This window comes from Orycteropus afer, unplaced genomic scaffold (genome assembly GCF_000298275.1).
Source record: "Orycteropus afer afer isolate SDZICR_OR568_19922 unplaced genomic scaffold, OryAfe1.0 scaffold00207, whole genome shotgun sequence".
Lineage (NCBI taxonomy): Eukaryota > Metazoa > Chordata > Mammalia > Tubulidentata > Orycteropodidae > Orycteropus > Orycteropus afer.
In genome coordinates, this window is record NW_006921794.1 from 762,033 (window position 1) to 783,370 (window position 21,338).

The 21,338-nt window shown below is 42.1% G+C and overlaps 1 protein-coding gene across 1 annotated transcript in view; it reads right to left on the reverse strand.

Annotated features, from left to right (window-relative positions):
* Window positions 1–1,226: 1,226 nt before the first annotated feature.
* TNFSF11 (TNF superfamily member 11) overlaps window positions 1,227–21,338 on the reverse strand; it is a 45,142-nt gene continuing 25,030 nt past the window's right edge. Inside the window, exons 3-5 of the mRNA XM_007948175.2 lie at window positions 6,487–6,532; window positions 6,313–6,411; window positions 1,227–1,648 (exon numbers count right to left, since the gene is read on the reverse strand). Of these exons, the coding sequence (XP_007946366.1) occupies window positions 1,227–1,648; window positions 6,313–6,411; window positions 6,487–6,532 (567 nt within the window). The remainder of the gene's footprint in view (window positions 1,649–6,312; window positions 6,412–6,486; window positions 6,533–21,338) is intronic.

The following is a 21,338-nucleotide window of genomic DNA, read 5'->3' on the forward strand; positions in this document are numbered from 1 at the left end:
TACAGTTTGCAGCACTTGTAGAAAACACACCTGTCCAATAATTATATAAATACTCTTGACAGATTTCAGCAGCCCATTATGTATCCTTTTTGGCAATGTCAGCTTTCTAAAGTCAATTAGCTTCTAAATTTGAAAGGCACCTGGTGGCCAGCATCTTGCTTATTATTCAAGGCATTCATTTACATTTTTCTGCATAGACTTGACAAGTCTGAAGACTCTATTAGGTTAAAACGAATGAAGAAACAGAATACATTTGATATTTGCAAACAATATTTTCCCCCTTAGCTGCAAGTTTTCCCAGGGGACATACAAAGTGCACCAGTTAAATATGTCTGTACATTTAAAACATTAAATATGTCAACAGCAAGACATTTTAAATATTTCAAATCAAATACTATAGCACAAATATAATTTATAATACTTTGCACAGAAAACATTACATCTGAAATATAACTTTAGATATTATATAAAAAATACATATATTTTCTCTCCTCCTTAGAAAAAGTATTTGCAGGTTCCAGCATGTTGTAACAATTCAAAAGAACTAAACCCTTCAGATGATCGTCCCTTTGCAATTCAGATGACACCTTCTCCACTTCAACTGCCTAGAGGCACATAACCAGGGGCTGTTGTTGTGGTTGTTATTTGTTGCCATCCAGTTGATTTTGACTATGGCAACCCCACGTGTGCAGAGTTGAACTGCTCCATGGGGATTATAAGGCTGTGACCTTTCAGAAGCAAATCATCAGGACTGTTTCTCAAGGCCCCTCTGGGTAGGTCTGAACCACTAACCTTTCAGCTAGCAGTTGAGGGCTCAACTGCTTGTACTACCCAGGGACCCCTAGCCAGGGGCTAGATGTACACAATTAACACCCTGCACTCCAGGAGCCCAAATGCATATTTTCATTAGGCCAACCATGATTGATCCAATCAGGTTTAATTCTAGGAATTCATTACAAAATTTTAAAACCATGTGTTAGAAAGTCTTTAGATTGTAATGCACCTACAGTCCACACCACATGTCTCTTGTTGGCTGGAAATACGCATGCACTCTACAAGGTCAAGAGCATGGACAGAGTGTCTTATTGTACCATTGTGGTCATGCCTCTTAGTAGTCTCATACACCTATATACATCTTTCTCTGCTTTTTTTCTTTTTTTTTTTTTTTCTATTTTAAGTTTACACACATCCTAGAAAATACATGATAACATTCCACAAAATGGGCTTCAATCTATATCTCGAACTTTAAAAGCCCCAAAGTAAGTTGCATCTTGATCGGGATCTAGTAGTGAAGGATTGGACACCTGTATGCTTATTTCTTCACCAGATCGTAACTTAAAAAATCCTCCAACGTTTATGGAATAAAAGTGGAATTCTGAATTTCCAGACCAGTATTTGGTGCTTCCTCCTTTCATCAGGGTATGAGAACTTGGGATTTTGATGCTGGTTTTAGTGACATAGACCATCAGCTGAAGATACTCCGTGGCTAGGTCTCCTGACGTTTCATGATGTCGGAAGCAAATGTTGGCGTACAGGTAATAAAAGCCATCTTGGTTGACAATTAGTTTCCCATTGCTGAAAGTCATGTTGGAGATCTTTGCCCAGCCTCGGTCATGGTACCAAGAGGAAAGACTCACTTTGTGAGAACCTGGGGAGAGAGGAGATGCATTAGAATCAGCCCTTGTGTGAGGAGGATGTCCTCATGATTCAATGAGGGTATAGAAAAATCATTATTCCATTATTCCACTGGCAGAATAACTTCTCAGGAATTATTTTCTAAAAGGAAAGAAATACATTCAAATATACTTAGTACTTTCTGCTAAGCACTTAGAGAGCTGTTGTCATTGCTAGCTGATGTCAAGTCAGCCCCTGACTCATGGCAATCCCACGCACAATGGAATGAAACTCTCCCCAGTCCTGTCCCATCCCCGTGATCAGGGGTGGATCGGACCATTGTGATCCATGGGCTTTCCCTTGGCTGGTGTTCAGAAATAGATCACCAGGCTTTTCTTCCTACTCTCTCTTAGTCTAGACTGATAAATGGGTGGTGGCTGCACACGAAGTGCATTGGCCAGGAATCAAACCCAGATCTCCTGCATTGAACTACCAGTGCCTCAGCATAAAGAGGCATAATGAGAGAGAAAGGTGAGAAAAGTAAGCTGGGCTCAGGTTGAAGGGCCTCACGTGGCAAACCTGGATTTCTAGCACTAATGTGACCTTTTGACAGCAGACTGCCACGTCTGTGTTCCAAGGGGTCTCTGAGTGGGTCTGAAATGCCATCTTTCTGCTAATAGGCAAGTTCTTAACTGTTTGTGCCACCCAGGGACTCCTTTTGGAGAAGCCTCTGCAAATAGTTAGATTAAAAATGCCCCTAACGGAAGCCATGTATTCTGGTCCCCCAAAATACTTCCTAATGCACTGGATTCAAGAAGCTGTGAAAATGCACAAGCTAATAGTCAATATAAGGGCAGATACTGATTTCATATGTGTAAATAAAGTGTAAAACAGAGCTCCAAAATGAACACTCAAAATTAAAGCTGTCTTTCCCCCTAAAGGATCTCAAACTGACCAAAAGTTGGAGATAAATGGACTTGGGGGTTATTGGCCCAGCCAGAGTCACAAATTCTATTTTCTTAAACAGCAGCATCCACTAACTCATCTCAGTCAGTCACAAACTCAATAACCCCAGAAAAATAACCAGGAATTTTGCCTCTTTTTTGGCAATGATTTGAATGCTAGGTGCCTGCAGAGAGAGCTTTATAAGTAAAACATGCTTGCTATTGCCAAACAGACTTTGGCACACAGTCTAATGCAATATTTATCATATCCCATTTAAAGGAAACTGAAAAGGTAAATGTACAGTACGTTCATACCACACACAGCTGATGCATCAGTATTAATTTGATTACCTTTGCTCACATGCAAAATAGTTTCCCACTCTGAGAAAATTATGTAGTGTTACCATAAAGTTCAGGTTCATACATAATTTGTTTATAAAGCAAGTATCTGGCACAGGATTGATAGTTTAGGAAAATCTCCTAAAAGCCAAAGAGCTGGTTTCTCATGTTCTCTGTCCTCAATTAGCAATTATCTCTACCCATGCTATTGTGAAGGGCTGGGTGGTACAGATGGTTTGCAGTTGGCTGCCAATCTAAAGGTTGGTGGTTCGAACCTACCCAGTGGTGATGCAGAAGAAACCCTGGCAATCTACTTCTGTAAAGATTAAAGCCAAGAAATTCTTACGGAGCAGTTCTACTCTGTAACACATGGGGTTGCCATGAGTCGGAAACAACTATACGGCAACATGTTTGTTTGTTTTTTAGTTTGATGCTATGGCAATGGCTTCAAAACAATGTATTGAAGCTTGGAACATATATTTTTTTTTAAATTCAAGAAAAGCTTGCCTTAAATCATTTTCAGAACAAAGCAGTTTGTGTATCATTACTTAACTAAACTCAAATGATAACCAAAACCAAAAAAAACCAAACTCACTGCCATCAAGTCAGATCCGACTCATAGCGACCCCACCTTGGGTTTCTGAGGCGGTATTACTACAGAAGTAGATTGCCCAACCTTCCTTCTGAGGAGTGGCTAGTGGGTTTGAACTGGCAGCCTTCTGGTTAGCAATCAAATGCCTTAGGCACTACGCTACCAGCAAATCACATTCCCTGGGTGCTTACCCAATGCCAGCTTCCATATAAGTACACGAGTACATGAACTAATTTTATCCTCATAGCTACCATATGACATGGACACTATCATGATCCCCATTTTATACAAGATGAAGCAGAGGCACAACTGATTCCAATAATCTGCAAAAGATGACACACGAGTTAAGTAGTAGGGTGGGGCCCCAAACACAGAGAGTTGGATTTTACATTATTCAACTCTCTAAGTGCTTAGCAGAAAGCACTATGTGTATTTGAATATATTTCTCTCCTTTTAGAAAATAATTCCTTGCTATTAAACACTACAGAAATCTACTTCTTAGAGGAAAAGAGAAATATGAGAGCTTTGAATGTGACGATTTCTCTCTGACAAAGCCAAGTGATCACAAGTACCCGGTGGCCTGCTGATATAATGAAGTGCAGTATATGAAGCATGGGCTTTACATCAACTTGATTGGCATTCAACTTCTAACTCGGCCACCATTGTAACCTTGGCACATGACTTAGCCTTTGTGAACCTTGGTTTCCCTGTCTGCAAAATCTGAATGAGAATCTCTAATTTACAAGTGTGCAGTAAGGAGCTTTGGTGATGTGGCGGTTAAAGTATTTGGCTGATAACGAAAAGGTCTGCAGTTCAAACCCACCAACCACTTTGCAGGAGAAAGATGAGACAGTCTGATTCCATAAAGATTTACAGACTTGGAAACCATATAGGCCATTTCTACTCCATCCTAAAGGGTGACTACGAGTGGGAATAAACTCAGTGGCAGTGCGTTTGGTTTGGTTAATTTAAGTAAGCATTAAGGAGCCTTGGTGGCACAATGCTTCAGCACTCAGGGGCTAACTGGAAGGTTAACAGTTCAAACCCACCAGCCACTCCACGGAAGTAAGATGCGGCAGCCTGCTTCCATAAAGATTTATGACCTTGGAAACCTTATGGGGGCAGTTCTACTCTGTCCCACAGTGTCACTATGGGTTGGAATTGACTCGACAGCAATGAGTGGGTAGTAAGGATTAGAGGAAGAAAGACCTGGCAATCTATTCCAAAAGATCACAAGCATTGACAGCCCTATGGAGTACAGTTCTATTCTGACACACATGGGCTTCCCATGAGTTACAATTGACTCAGTGGCAACTGGTTTGGTTTGGTTTTAGTAAAAATTAGAGATAATGAACACAGCAAAACACCCAATACATAGTAGGCGTTCAAGAAATTGCAAAATAATAGTTGTTGTTGTTGTTGTTATTTGCCGTCGAGTCGGCCCCGACTCATAGCGACCCCTCCTTGGGTTTCCGAGGCAGTATCATTACGGAAGTAGGATTGCCCAACCTTCCTTCCGAGGAGTGGCTGGTGGGTTTGAACCGCCAGCCTTCTGGTTAGCAGTCAAGTGCCTTAGGCACTATGCTACCAAATAATAGTGGTGATGGTAAATTATTATTCTATTATAATGTTCTTTATAATCTTTGTGACACTTACCTATTCCCAGGTGAAATAATCATTGGGGATCATATGATGAAAAAGCTGGTGCATTAAAGTAAGAGATATAGGCATTGAGTTCTGGATCTTCTTATCCTTAAAAGATAATCAGACCTCCAGAACACCGAGATAGAACTCTTACCCACAGAAAACAATGGCACATGGAGAAGGGAGAGGGTGTCTTATTTTCTGGAGCTACAGCTTCTTACAGGTTACTTTGTTGAGCCCTTGGAACTCCACAGGGCTGGCTGAGTAAACATGCAAAGGGGTGTATCAGCTTTAGCTTGGATAAGTACAGATGGGATAACAAGGGATCACCCTTCCTAGTATGCACACTCAGCCAGCAATCATTTAAAGGAAACATCCACTACAATGATCTGAAAATGAATGTAATAATGACGTCCATTCTGAGATGACTGAGAATCAGTTTCCAGGATGTCAACTTGAGTGTGGATCATCAGTTGTAAATTAAATGATCTTTCTTTTAGTTGGAAAGTTAAGGGCTCTCAAATATTTTAAAAAGAGTGTGAGGTAAAGGAGTTACCTTTACCCAAAGTAAGGTGGCTTTGTCCTTGGTTTACAAGTGAAACAACCCTTGGAGTAATTAGGATGCTTAAGTCTGGAATTTCCAGGTCACACTGGAGCATTCATGTTGAGTGGGGGCTGACCAGACCAGAAAAGACTCACCTGGGAGGCTATCCTGACAAAGTATGATTGGGCTTATCATGCAGGACCGGCCAATGAAAGCCCTGAAGCCCTATGGCTCAGGGAGCCCCATGGGCAGGGAAAGGAGGGTAAGGTACCCTCTCTGAGCTCCACCTTGCCCACGCATCTTCTGCAAGTTCTGTGAGTTGTTTCTGAGAATTAATGAACCCAAGAATGGTGTCCTCTTATCTTACGACCTCTGGCTTAGCTCCAGGTGGTGAGGGGCAGAAACAGAGACACAGAGAAATAGAGAGGGACAGAGTGCCATGTGGGTGGCTGGTGTCAGATATGGAAAAATGGGAACATAGGGATATACTCGATCTCTACCTTACGGCAATCTACTTTATGCTAATTCTCACCCACAAAGTTATCATCTCACAAGCTAATATGTTTGTATATTCAGATGGGCTGATAAATGACTCTTGAAATATTTTTTTCAGGCTGTATGCAGATGAAACTTACCTGATGGGATATCAGTGGCATTAATAGTGAGATGAGCAAAAGGTTGAGTGTCAGGCTTGCCCCTCCTGGCCACGTCTAACCATGAGCCTTCTACCATAGCTGGGGAGGAGAGAAACCAGATTAGCTCAGAGAGTGACCCTAGGGGATTTCCAATATTCACAGATTCACACTTACCTTTCTCTGCTTTGAGGTGCTGTGATCCAACAATATGTTGCAATTCCTGAAAATAGATGGAAAAAAGTCTGGTTTATATACTCACACTTTCTATAAAGCAGTTGAGAATTCAGGGTGGTTGGATACACAATAATTATTAACCTTCTTTTCCTTTAAAAGATGCAAACAAACGTACATACTCAAAAACCAGGCTCACTGCCATCGAGCTGATTCCGACTCATAGCGATCCTCATTGGGTTCCCAAGCGGTAAATCTTTACTGAAGTAAATTGCCCCATCGTCCTTCTGTGGAGCAGTTGGTGGGTTTGAACCACCAACCTTCTGATTAGCAGTCAAATGCCTTAGCACTGCACTGCCAGAGCTCCTTTCATAGAAGTGCATAGACAGTGAAAATTCTTAATGTTCTAGGTTATCAAGGGAAGTTCTCCCAAAGAATTACTTTGATGTGCTTAAAAACTAGACCACACATACATTCTAACAAAATGCTTTGGACATTAAGAGGAAATAAAAGACTTAATGTAATTTACAAAACATGGAATAATTGAACATAATTAAAACTATGTAGCAGGTACACAAATGAGATGAAGTTAACTAGCAAAATAACAATTACACAGAATATATGACCTCTTAAATCTTCAAAAAAGGTTCTTTCTATGTCTATTTCATTAGTGACTACCCTGTCACAACACCGAAGCTCAGCCCACAAGAAAGAGAATGATGCTTGGCTCCCAGGGGCTAATTGTTTATTTTAAAAACGTCACACTATATTTAAAGTACTGTATGGAAGTCTAAGAGCTGTTAGAGTACCAATAATTAATTTAAAATATTGCATCAAATAGATGTTTAAAAACACAGGCAAAAAAAAAGAAAGAATACAATACATAAAAAGTATAGGTAATTGTGCATTGCAGTTCGAGTGCTGAAAATAAAAAATCCAGTAGGTAATCAAGACCTTAGCTAATATTAAATGTCACATCTTGGGACAGTAAGGAAGAGTGAATGAAAATTCAGGCTTAGACCTCAATTCAAATTTCTACTCAGCCACCTACCATTTTACTCTTCAGCTGTCCTCATCTATAAACCGGAGATATGAACTGCACCTTTATCAGACAGGGTCCATGAAAGCACTTAGCATGTTGTTGGTGTTAGCCATTATAGAGTTGGCCCTCAACTTATGGCCACTCCATGAGTTGTGAAACACCATCTGTAATCTTTATGGAAGCAGATTGCCATATCTTTCTCCCCTAGAGTGGCTGATAGGTTTGAACTGCCAACCTTTCAGTTAGCAGCCGAGCACTTTAACCAATGTGCCATCAGGGCTCCTTACCATTGTTGTCGTTAAGTGCTGTGCAGTCAGTTCCAGCTCATAGTGACCCTGAAAAGGAAACGCTGCCTGTCCCTGCACCATCCTCACAATCGTTGCTACGCTTGAACCCACTGCTACAGCCACCTTGTCAATTCATCTCGTTGAGGGTCTTTCCCTGTTTCACTGATCCTCTGCTTTACCTACCTTCTCCAGCAACTGGTCCCTCCTGATAACATGTCCAAAGTACGTGAGACAAAATCTAACTGTCCTTAGCTCTAAAGAAAATTCTGGCTATACTTCTTCAAAGTTTGTTTGTTCTGCTGGCACTCAGTGGTATATTTAATATTCCTCACCAACATCGTAATTCAGTGGTATCAATTACCTTTTAGTTTTCCTTATTCATTGTCCAGCTTTCATATGCCTATGAGGCTATTGAAAATGCCATGCTTTGGGTCAGGCACACCTTAATCCTCAAAGTAACATCATTGCTTTTCAACACTTTAAAGAGGTTTTTATTGCAGTAGACTTCCCCAATGCAATACGTAGTTTGATTTGTGGACTGTTGCTTTCATGAGCCTCGATTGTGGATCCAAGTAAAATGAAATCTTTAACAACTTAAATCTTTTCTCCATTGATCACATTTTTGCTTATTGGTCCAAGTGTGAGGATTTTTGCTTTCTTTATGTGGGTCCGACTCGATGGCATATAACAACAACAACAATGTTGAGCTTTTAATCAGTACTGAAGGCTGCAGTCTTTGATCTTCATCAGTAAGTACGTCAAGTCCTCTTCACTTTCAGCAAGATTGTGTCCTCTTCATATTGCAGGTTGTTAACGAGTCTCCCACCAATCCTAATGCCACATTCTTCTTCATATAGTCCAGCTTCTCTGATTATTTGCTCAGCATACAGATTGAGTAAGTATGGTGAAAGGATACAACCCTGACACACACTTTTCCTGATTTTTAACCAAGGAGTACCACCTTGTTCTGTTTGAATGACTGCCTCTTGGTCTATGTTCAGGTTCCTCATGAGCACAATTAAGTGTTCTGGAATTCACATTCCTTGCAATGTTATCCGTAATTTGTTATGATCCAAGCAGTCAAATGTCTTTGCGTAGTCAATAAAACAAGGTAAACATCTTTCTGGTATCCTGTGCTTTCAGCCAAGATCCATCTGATATTAGCAATGATATCCCTCGTTTCATGCCCTCTTCTGAGCCCAGCTTGAATTTCTGGCAGTTCCTTGTTGATATACTGCTGTAATGATTTTTTAATTATCTTCAGGAAAATTTTACTTTTGAGTGATATTAATGATATTGTTTGATAACTGCCACTTTCTGTTGGATCAACTTTCTTTGGAATGGGTGCAAATATGGATCTCTTCTACTTAGTTGGCTAAATAATGTCTTCCACATTTCTTGGCATAAACAAGTGGCACCTTCAGTGCTTCATCTATTTGTTGAAACATCTCAATGGGTATTCTGTCAATCCCTGCAGCCTTGGTTTTCACCAATTCCTTCAGTGCAGCTTAGACTTCTTCCTTCAATACCATTGGTTCTTGATTACTTGCTACTTCCTGAAATGGTTAAACACCACCCAATTTCTTTTGGTACAGTAACTCTGTGTATTCTTTACACCATTTTTTGATGCTTTCTGAATGGTTCAATATTTTTCCCATAGAACCCTTCAGTACTGCAACTCAAGGCTTGAATGTTTTCTTCAGTTCTTTGAGCTTGGCAAATGCCATGTATGTTCTTCCCTTTTGGTTTTCTAATTCCAGGTCTTTGCACATTTCATACTAATATTTTACTTCTCAAGCCACCCTTTGAAATCTGTTCAGCTCATTTACTTCATCATTTCTTCCATTCGCTTTAGCAACTCTATGTTCAGTAGCAAACGTCACAGTCTCTTCTGACATCCAATCTAATCTTTCCTTTCTTTCTTGTCTTTTTATCATCTTTTACTTTCTTCTTGTATAATGTCCTTAAAGTCTGGTCTTCAATGCATCAAATCTATTCTTGAGACAGTCTCCAAATTCAGGTGGGATATACTCAAGGTCAAACTTTGGGTCTTACAGACTTGTTTTAATTTTCCTCAGCTTCAACTTGAGCTTGCATATGAGCATTTAATGGTCTGTTCCACATTCAGCCTCTGGTCTTATTCTAACTGATAATATTGAGTTTCTCCATCATCTCAATCAACAGATGTAGTTGACTTGATTCCTATATATTCCATCAGGCAAGGTCTATGTGTATAGCTGTCACCATTTATGTTGCTTTATAAAAGGTATCTGAATTGAATAAGAATTTGGTTTTGCAAAATCTACCATGACATGTCTGGCATCATTTCTATCACTAAGGCCATATTTTCCAACTGCCTCTCCTTCTTCATTTCCAACTTTTTTGCATTCCAATCACCAGTAATAATCAGTATCACTTGATTGATTATTTGATCAATTTCAGACTGCATAAGTTGGTAAAAATCCTCTATTTCTTCTTCTTTGGCATTAGTGGTTGGTGCATAAAATTTAATAATAGCTTTATTAACTGGTCTTTTTAATAGGTATATGGATATTATCCTATCACTGATAGACCAGAACTTAGGATAGATCTTGAAATATTCTTTGTGACGACGAATATGCCATTCCTCTTCAATATTTCAATCCATGCAAAGTAGACCACATGACAGTCCAATTCAAAATGGTCAATACATATCAATTTCAGCTCACTAACACCTAGGATATTGATCTTTGTATGTTCTATTTCATTATTTTTTACAACTTCCAATTTTCCTAGATTCATACTTTGTACATTCCACGTTTCAATTATTAATGCATGCTTGCAGCTGTTTCTTCTCATTTGGAGTCATGCCACATCCGCAAATGAAGATCCCAAAAGCTTTACTCCATCCACATCATTAAAGTCAACTCTACTTTCAGGAAGCAGCTCTTTCCCAGTCGTATTTTCAGTACCTTCCAACCTGAGTGGCTCATCTTCTGGCACTATATCAGACAATGTGTTTCACTGCTTTTCATAAGGTTTTCAGAGGCCAGTCTTTTAAGAAGGAGATCCCTAGGTCCTTCTTCCTAGTCTGTCTTAGCCTGTAAGCTCCACTGAAACCTATCCTCCATGGGTGACCCTACTGGTATTTGAAATAAGAGTGGCATAGCTTCCAGCATCACAGCAACATTCAAGCCACCACAGTACAACACAACGCCAGATGAGTGGTTTCTCTTAGCACAGAACCTGGTATATTCAGATATCTATATGCTAGAAACATCTAGAGAGGTTCCTAATTTTTCTGTGGCTGAGATGACATTCATGCTAACCATTTCTATCATGATATTCAAAACTTAGGCCATCAAGCATATGTTTGTTAGGGTGTTTAAAGAGGAAGACTTTAAAACGCATACATACATGCAGAAAGGACATGGAGGCAGCATCTTCTGACCTCCTCTAACTTCACAATTGGGAGAGAGAATCACCATCAGCAGCCCAAGGCTGATTCTTATTATGAGACCAGACATGCCACCACCTTCCAACCTTTCTGCCAATTCTGACACCAACTGTCCCTCCCACAGCACTCACTATTTCTCTGCTGGATTCAATAATTCGTTGCAATGGCCACACACAACTCAAAGATAATATAATTATGGGGTTTATTAAGGAAGTATTCAGGTTCAGGAATGCTCAGAATACAATTCTTCCATCAGCCTCCCCTTTGCCATGCAAAAGGCAAGCTTCTCTTTGGCCCTAAGCCTCTTGGCCTGGCTTCTGCCCTGCTTGGGCAAGTGTTACAAAGCTCTTTTAGCTCTACCAATAAGAACACTTAGGTGCACCCCACTCTGCCAGCAAGCCTCCTGCTCAAAGGCATTCCATTTTCTCACTTTGTGGGCTGGCTAGCCCATCACTCTCTCTTGTGCCAGTCTCTCAGATCTGCTGTCACTGCTGTCTCTCTGCAATCTCTCCACCAACTCTTCACCAACTCTCTGCCGTCTCTCTGAGCAGCGATCTTGGCTCCAAGGACAAGCTCCACTCTCTGCTTCTCTCTCTTGATGAAGTAAGATTCCCCCCTTCTGCCTATAAGAGGGCTCATTTTAAGCCTAGCAGAATGACAAAACTAAACAATCCCCACATTAGAGTTCCATACACCTTATTTCCATGGTCCCACCCCCACAAAGATGACATGTACCTTATTCACATTACTAACAAAGCCAGTCCTCTTGGTGGGCCACAAAGCACCACACCTTTACATAGTTCTACCCAGTAATCTGGTGGGAGTCACAAAGACCATGGCTAGGAGAGCTATACCAAGTAATTCACTGCACCACATACAGACACGCAGTAACACAGCATCGACTGTTATCAAGCTGGAAGGATTCTGCAGATAAAATAAAATTTATTCTTCTCTCTGCCATCAGGACACCCATGAGAGATGATAATCTAGTCCATTTTTAAAGAGTACAGCTGCCTCTTCTAAAGTCCTAAAGAAGTCACCATGTACTACCTTTCAGAAAGAAATCTTAGGTGCTCACCCAGGGCTCCCTCTATCCAGGGCTATTGCCTAGACTGGGGCTGCTACACTGTACAACTCTGGGTATTTGCAAGGTGTTCTAGACAACTGGTGGCCCCACTGGAGTTGTGTGATGCAGTGGCCCTTCCTAGACCTCATTCCCCTTCCCATGCTGTCCAAGATTTATTTTTGCTACTGCAGTGTAGTGAGTTGCATGGTATGGGTTTTCTAGACATAGTCTTTGTAACCTCCACTGGATTACTGGTGGGACCATGCAAATATGTGTTAACTTGGCTGGGCAACTAGCAGTAGTTATTCCCTATAATGAAGACTGGCAATTAACTCTCTGGTGGAATTTGCCGTGAGCAACTGAGTAGCTGCTTTTAAACTCCTGATTGTTAAAGTCATCCACCTGGGGTATTTCTGTTGAAGCAGCATGAAGTAATCTGGGAAAGTTCTCTCTCTCACACATGTGTAGAACTATGATGTTGGGATTGGTTACCTGTGCCACTCTGCCAGGCTTAAAATGAGCCCTCTTAGAGGCAGAGGGAAAATCTCACTGCTGGATGAGAAAGAGGCCCAGCTGAGACTGCAAAAGTTTTCTTTCTGAGTGATGGCTTTGCCTGGCTTTCGTATGAAGGTTATGCTTGCTTCATAAAATGAGTTAGGGAAGATTCCATCCTTCTCTATGTTTTGGAATAGTTTGAGTAGGATTGGTGTTATTTCTTCTCTGAATGTTTGGTAGAGTTCTCCAGTGAAACTGTCTGAGCCAGGACTTTTTTTTTTGTTGGTAATTTGTTTATGACCGCCAACAGGGATTTTTATATATGCAATGTAACTTTATATTTACATATATATACAATGTAAATTATCTATCAAGAGAGTCTTTGAGTAGTGAAAATGGTTAAGTTCTTTATTACTAGCCAAAGTTGGTGGCTCAAACGCACCCAGAGATCCTTGGAAGATAGGCTGGGCGATTTGCTTCTGAAAGGTCACAGCCTTGAAAACTCCTTGGAGCAGTTAAATTCTGTACATTTGAGAACACCGTAAGTTGGAATCAACTGGACATTACTAGCAAAACAACAACACACACACACAGACACACACAGAATGTATCTTTATATATTCTATATATCTTTACAAATTTATAGATACACAATGTATTATATGTATACACACACACAATGTTCCTTATACATTGTTTATATCATATACATCCATATATATATATATAATCTCTCTCTCTCTCTCTCTCTCTATATATATATATATATACATATATATATGTATGTATGTATCTCTGATGGAGTAGTGCCTAAGACATTTGACTGCTAACCAGAAGGTTGGTGGTTCAAACCTATCAGCCACTTCGTGGAAGGAAGATGGAGCAATCTACTTCCGTAAAGATTTATTGCCTTAGAAACCCAAAGGGGGTTGCTATGAGTCGGAATCAACCTGAGGGCAGTGAATTTTAGTTTTTGGTTTTATACACACACATACACACACACACACACACTGACACAATGAATCTTTACGGGATTGCTGTCTCTTGAATAGGAAATTTTGTGCCAAAGTAATTTGGAGATGTAAAACTATCACTCATTCTACCTCTACGGCTCATTAGCCTCACCATTTAGTCCTGTCAGAGGGGAGAGGGAGAAAGTAAGAGGGAGGGAAAACAAAGTATGGCATATGCCTACAAATGCCTTGTTCATGCTTTTCTATACACAAACTTATTATTGCAAGAGAAAAACAAAAAAAGAGCAGTCAGCTGGACTGGGAATGGGGGGGGGCAACAATTTGCATTTCTAACAGGTAAGCTGCTGCTACAGTCCTGGGCCTTCTCTTTATTTGAGAACAGCGATCTACCCACGTTCCAAAAGATAACAGATGGGCAAGTCAAAGGTTTTCTGGAAGCTTGAGGCTCAGGTCAATGGAAACCACTAAATAAATAGGCAAAGAAAGTGTGTTCTCTTCTACCTGGAAAGGAATGCTTCCTGCCCATTTAATTAGTGGCTTCTAAGAATAGCGCGCCTAAGGCACTTGACTGCTAACCAGAAGGCTGGCGGTTCACACCCACCAGCCACTCCTCCGAAGGAAGGTTGAGCAATCTACTTCCATAGTGATACTGCCTCGGAAACCCAAGGAGGGGTCGCTGTGAGTCAGGTCCGACTCGAGGGCACATAACAACAACAACAAGAATCACCTGAGCATCTCTAAGAAAGTAGAGTCTGATTCAGTGTATCTGGGGTGGAAAGCAAATTCTCAGCAGGGGGTTGAACCAGAATAAACTGGTTGGAAACACTGAAACATACTCATGAAAGCTGGGAGGAAAGTATGGACAGCCCTGTCAAGTGATTCTTGTAGAGTAGTTTCCTCCCTGAGGTGGTGACTATGAAAAACAGGCCCAGAGCCAGACTGGGTATCCAGCTGCTTGGCAAGATGAGCAGAGGAAGGGACTGGACCAAAAGGAGCCTGGGCATTAGGAAATAGGTTTGCAGAATTCCAAGGGGTTTCACAAAGCTGGCTCAGAGACCATGTTCAGGGCTGGTGAATCTCCCACAACAGTTCCTGCAGGCCCTGCACATGGTTCATGGGTACCGAGGACACACATTACCAAAAATGACCTACCAGGCCCAAGGCCACTCTTTGTTTTCATTTTCTTCAAAGATCAGACATTGCTATGGAAACCTTGAGCACTGATCTTCTGTGGAGTCCCCCTTCTGAATATTTTTCATTTACACAGTTATAGGGACCTTTCTAAAGGAGTCCCTGGGTGGTACAGTTAACACACTCAGCTGCTAACCCAGAGGTTGGAGGCTTGCATCTACCCAGAAGTGCCTCCCAAGAAAGGCCTGGCAATCTGCTTCCAAAAAAACAGCCTCTGAAAACCATACAGAGCAGAGTTCCACTCTGACACACATGGGATCACCATGAATTAGAGGCTGCTCAACCACAACTGCTTACCAGTCTGAAGGCACATCCAAATCTCAACCCACTGACAGTTTCAATTATTTTCTAAGCTTTGCATTTCCACATGTATTCATGCACATCAGTGCTCTACTTCAGTCACATTAATTAGAGTGCCTCAAAATTTGCAGAGTTCTTTATTCCCAGGTCTTTTAATTCAGGCATTGTTTCCTCGAATTAAGAAAGTTCTGACAATCTAATATTGGAACAACAGCACAAAGAACATCCTAACTCCTTTCCTCTGAACAAAGTACCCAGATGAATAGAGCTTAAAAAGAAAATGTTACATGTGTTTTATTATAGTTTCAACCAACAGTAAAATGTTTTAAAAAAAAAAAAAACAGCTAATTTTCTGGACATTCACTGTAATCATACATTGCCTACACTATCAGAACTGCCCACAGATTTATATAAAATGTCGGTAGCTTTGATACATCTCCTAGCAAACAGTCTCTGGCAGAAGCCAGAAACAGTGTCCAGGGGGAGAAAGCCAGGCAAATGGCCCTCCCTGCCATCTTCTGCTCTTGGCTTAAAAGTCACTATGGAACTCTCCTAAATAGAACCTGGAATTAGTGGGTGGTGGAAACGGCTAACACACTTGGCTGCCAACCTAAAAGTCAAAAGTTTGAGTCTACCTAGAGGCACCTCAGAAGAAAGGCCTGGCAATCTACTTCCAGACACTCAGCCATTGCAAACACAGTGGGGCACAGTTCTGCTCTGACATGGGCTTGCCAGGCCTCAACGGCACCTGGTTAAACAGAGCCCATGCCCTGAGCCCCAACATGTCTCTGCAGTCTCTGAGTACAGCATGCTCATCATCCATTACATGCAAAGGCCAAAGATAATTGCTTGCTGGTTTCTATAAACAACACATGACAATAGTAGCATCACTAGGGGAGGGTTGGTGTCACCCAATGAGTTCGCTTGTGGTGTCATATCCTTCTGCTCACCCCCCTTCTCCCGCCAGAGCAGTCCATTTGCCAGGTCCAACCAGTATCTCCCCACCCCTCAGTTCCCCACTCCTCTCCCCTCCACTTCCCCACCCCTACCTAATTCAGGCCAAGCAACACACTACAAGGCTAGGGGAGCCCTACCCCTCCTCCCACTCCCCCCCACCACCTGCCCAATCCCCCCAGATCTCCCAGCTGCTCCTCCCCTCTCCTATTGGCACAGACCCTCCTCTCTGCTCAAAGACTCATCACCTGCACCCTGACTAGTGGGAAACAGGGAGAGGGGTGGTGGTGATGGGTTACCACCGGGGTGATGGGTGACACCAACCTCACTGATGCCACTGCCTCTCCCTGTGCTGCTGGCCAGGCACCCAGGGGTCATTTTGGTGTCACCCCCTCTGACAGTGTAAGAGGGTGTGCTTGCACCCCACCCTAAGTGACACCACTGCATGGCAATGGTGATTATCACTTTAAATAAGTTTACTAAGAAAATTCACATGAATGAATGGACTTATTTATGGCCACATTGTAACAAGGCAACTTTCCAATGAATTTATGTATTTTCAGATAAGCATAATTTGGGCTTAAATTTTCATAGTTTCATTTAACCCTTCTAAAAACTCAAACTCACTGCCGTCGAGTCGAACCCGACTCACAGCGACGCCTCCTTGGGTTTCTGAGGTGGTATCACTACGGAAGTGGATGAAAAAGGAAAATCCACACTCCTGGTAAACAGCCAAAGAAACCCTTACCAGATCAAGGCTAAAGAAAACCCTCTAGCATGCTGCCACCTTGTGGACATTTTGTGACACTGAAAAGCCCAGGGCACCACAGCCAGGCTTCCCAGATTTTAAGCTGCAGTCCATCCTCACCCCAAACTCTAAAAACAATAGAGATAAGAACCTGTTACAACACTGTTTTAATTCTTTAGTTGTGGTATTTTCCTATTTAGTTTGCATTAACTTGTCATCTTGGAAAACTTTGGCTGTTATAGACATTTAAACAGACGGGAAACAACATTTAAAAAAAAAAAAAAAAACCTCAACTCTTATTTACCTCATAAAATGTTCGAGTTTCATAATTTCTTCTTCAGGAAACAAAAAAAACCAATGTGGCTGTGTTCACTGACGTCCCTAGTACTGCTTCTCTTCCACTTCCTTCAGCTCAACAATCAATCAGATGGGCTCCCAGGGCCAAAACAGGGAAAACTTAAAGATGCAGATCATGTACCCAGCCTGTTGGAGCCAGGCTCTGTCCAGACTCTCGAAAATCATTTAAAATGTGTTAGGATCTTTTGGCAAAGACAGGAAGGAGGAAGACATCCCAGCACTGATTCAATCTTGGTAAGTCAGGGCCACTTAGATGAGGTGGTACTATGTAAGAATAAATACTAAAAGCTCCGGTAGCGTAGTACCTAAGGCATTTGACTGCTAACCAGAAGGCTGGTGGTTCAAACCCACCAGCCACTCCTGGGAAGGAAGGTTGGGCAATCTACTTCCGTAGTGATACCGTCTCGGAAATCCAATGAGGGGTCTCTATGAGTCGGGTCCGACTCGATGATGCACAACAACATGAGTACTTTCAAGGTCCCTGAGTGGTACAAACAGTTCATAATCGACTACTAATCTAAAGATTGTTGGTTCAAGTCCACCCAGTTGTGCTACAAAAGAAAAGCCTGGTGATAAAGTGAAGATTACAGACAAGAGCTCCAACTGTGGAGCTCAGTTCTACTCTGTAACACAGGGTTGCCATGAATCAGAACTGACAGCGCGGCAGGGGGTTTGGTAAAAGTATTTTCAGCTCCTCTGAGCGCAGTTGTGGGAATTTTGCTTCACGTAACTTAAACCTTTCACAGCAAACACTAAGCCCACCTCTGAGAACTCAGCTGAATTTCTGCCCCAAACATTCCAATTGATAACATTCCAATTCAGGAGTGTTACTAAATTGGTCTTAAGTTTGTTTGACGGGAAGGTTTTTTAGTCTAACAAAATAATAGGAACAGATTTCAGCTACAACCGAGGCCGATTTCAGCTACAACCGAGGCCATTTCCAGCTGCAAAATTTCCCTGAGAAGGTCAAGTTGCTGGAATCTGAAATTGGGCTTATCCAACAGAAAATCCCACCTGTGCGTTCTGAGGTGACTTGTGCAGTCCATGCGGTGCCTGTCAATCAGAGCACAGAAGAAGTCATTCGTACAGCCAGATGCTGCAGAAACCACTGGCACCAGCACATAGCTGGGGTCTCAGGTGGCTGCCTCCGTCTGCAATACCGGCAGCAGCTGCAGGGACATCTGGCTGGTTGAACAAGGATTTAACACCCTGTTTGCCACATATAATACAGGGTTCATACTCTTGTTAACATATGTAATGCATTCATTTTAACATCTTAATGCCACCCTTCATGTAATTCTTCTCCAACCTAGTTACAAGAATAGTGTATTCATCAGCCAAGTTAGCACATGAATGCCACATATGGTTGTTTCTGAAAATGAATAGCCAGTTTCCTACTTCTGCAGAGAAGTCCTGCAGATTCCACCTTGTGAAATAGCTCTGAAATTCATCCCCTTCACCCCAGCCCTGCCTTCCTTCAGGTTTTCCTCGCTGCTTATTAGGATCACAGAAATAACCTCCCACTTATCTCTCTTCACCCAGGTCTCCGGCTCTCTTCACCTCCATCCAATACTTCTAGGTTGCCCATTCTAAAGCATGAATGGGAGTAGGTCCTTTCTCTTCTTAAAATCCTTCAGGGGCTGATTACAGACCTCAGGAACAAGTCCACATTCCTTACCAGAGTTCATAAGACCCTGAATGTCAGAACCTGGTAAACTTACTTTCCAGACTCTCCCATCATTCTCCCTGTGCATCCCCTGAGAAGGCAGTGATGGTTCAGTGGTACAATTCTTGCCTTCCATGACGGAGACCCAGGTTTGATTCTGGGCCAATGCACCTCCTCCACAGCCATCACCTGACTGTCCACGGAGGCTTGCAGAGGATGGCATGAGGTACGTAGGGTATATTACTGTTAGTTGCAATCAAAATGGCTTCAAATCATGGCGACCTTGCATACAACAGAATGAAATGTGGTCCAGGTAGGTCTCCACTATCTTCATGATCAATGGCATGTCTGAATTCATTGTTTCAGCCATTGTGCAGTGCCTTCCAACCTTGGTGGCAGTGGGTGGGGGCTCATCTTCCAGCACTGTGTTGTTGCTGTTGTTATGTGCCCTCGAGTCGGACCTGACTCATAGTGACCCCTCCTTGGGTTTCCGAGGCAGTATCACTAAGGAAGTAGATGCCCAACCTTCCTTCCGAGGAGTGGCTGGTGGGTTTGAACCGCCAGCCTTCTGGTTAGCACTCAAATGCCTTAGGCACTATGCCACCAGAACTCCTCCAGCACTACAGTGAACAATATTTGATATTCTTATGATCCATAGGGTTTCCATTGGCTAATTTTCAGAAGAACATTGCCATGTCTTGCTTCCTAGTCTGTCTTACTCTGGAAGCTCCACTGAAACCTGTCCACATGGGTGACCTTGTTGGTATCAGAAATACTGGTGGCACAGCTTTCAGCATCACAGCAAGACACAAGCCACCACAGTGTGACAAGTTGGCAGGAGACGGAGATGGGGTATAAGCCCCACTCATCCTGGAGTCAGCACCACCTCTGACTCAGATTTGTTTACATTGTGATCCCTAAAATTCTTTATTTTTAAAATATAACTACTAATAAAAAATTCATCCAAAGCCAAAGACTTATCAACATGGATTCTACCACCCACCACCAATAACCACTCTTAACCTCCTCATCTCTTCACCTCCTAACTGAATAAACCATCACTAGCCCATGACCATCTACAAAAAGTCTCAGTGAAGAACTTTACCAGGATGTGGGTCAGCCTCCTGGGAGCTCTGACAGCATAGTGCCTAAGGCACTTGACTGCTAACCAGAAGGCTGGCAGTTCAAACCCACCAGCCACTCCTCAGAAGGAAGGTTGGGCAATCTACTTCCATAGTGATACTGCCTCAGAAACCCAAAGAGGGGTCACTATGAGTCGGATCCAACTCAACAGCAGTAAGTTTGGTTTGGTTTTGGGTCAGCCTCCTAACATCCTCCCACCATAACCAAAAAAACAAAACAAACCCACTGGCATCAAGTCTATTCCGACTCATAGTGACCCCAACTGGGCAGTAAATCTCTACGGAAGTAGATTGCTTACTCTTCCTTCCACGGAGTGGCTGGTGGGTTTGGTTAGCAGTCAAATGCCTTAGGCACTGTGCCACCAGATCCTCCTGCCATAATTCCCCTAAATACAATCACTTGGGTACCATTTCATCTGAAAGAAGTCAGCTGATTGGACAAGAACAGTTCTTTATAAACAGCTAACATGCTGTACCCATCAAACGGCTGATGACTAGGACCCCCTTATTTTCATAAAGCAGAATGATGCTTCTCCTAGGAGTGTGATGGGTATGCTGGGAATAGAAAATTAGTTTTTATTGTTTAACCTTCATGGTTTAAATGAGGCAGCTTCTAATACTGTTAAAGGTCCTCTAGGGTTTTTGTAAAGGAGCTTGTGACAGCAATATTAGTCTTCATAAAGAGCCCAATGTTAAAATGTCTTCCACTATGGTACTTGTTTTAAAAAGTTTAATCTGAGAGCTTGGCAGAGTAACTGCAGTATGGTATCTTGGGCTAACTGGGCTATTTACCACATCTCAGCTTTATTCTTCTGCTTGAAAAATAATAATGCCAACTTATGTTTGCAGAGCTCTCCACATTTACAAAGCATCATCACCTTGGAGAAAGGCTTCCTCTCACCAACCCTCCCAGAAAGCTTTGTGTCTTGTAGGAATCAGATCCAAAGGGAAACAAGGCAATGGACAAGACCATGGACAGATGGTGGAGCAAAGCTGCAGAGTCTGGCCCCAGCCAGGGAGGAGGTGTCCAGCCTCAAGGTCCCTAACTTGCTTAAGCCCCAAAGAGGCTCCTCTGGGAGAGTCATTGAGTTTCTGTTTATGGAGATGGAAAACTTGGCAACAGATGCTGGTGGATGGTTGCACAATATGATTAATGTAATCAGTGTCATTGAACTGTTGTTGTTGTTGTTATGTGCC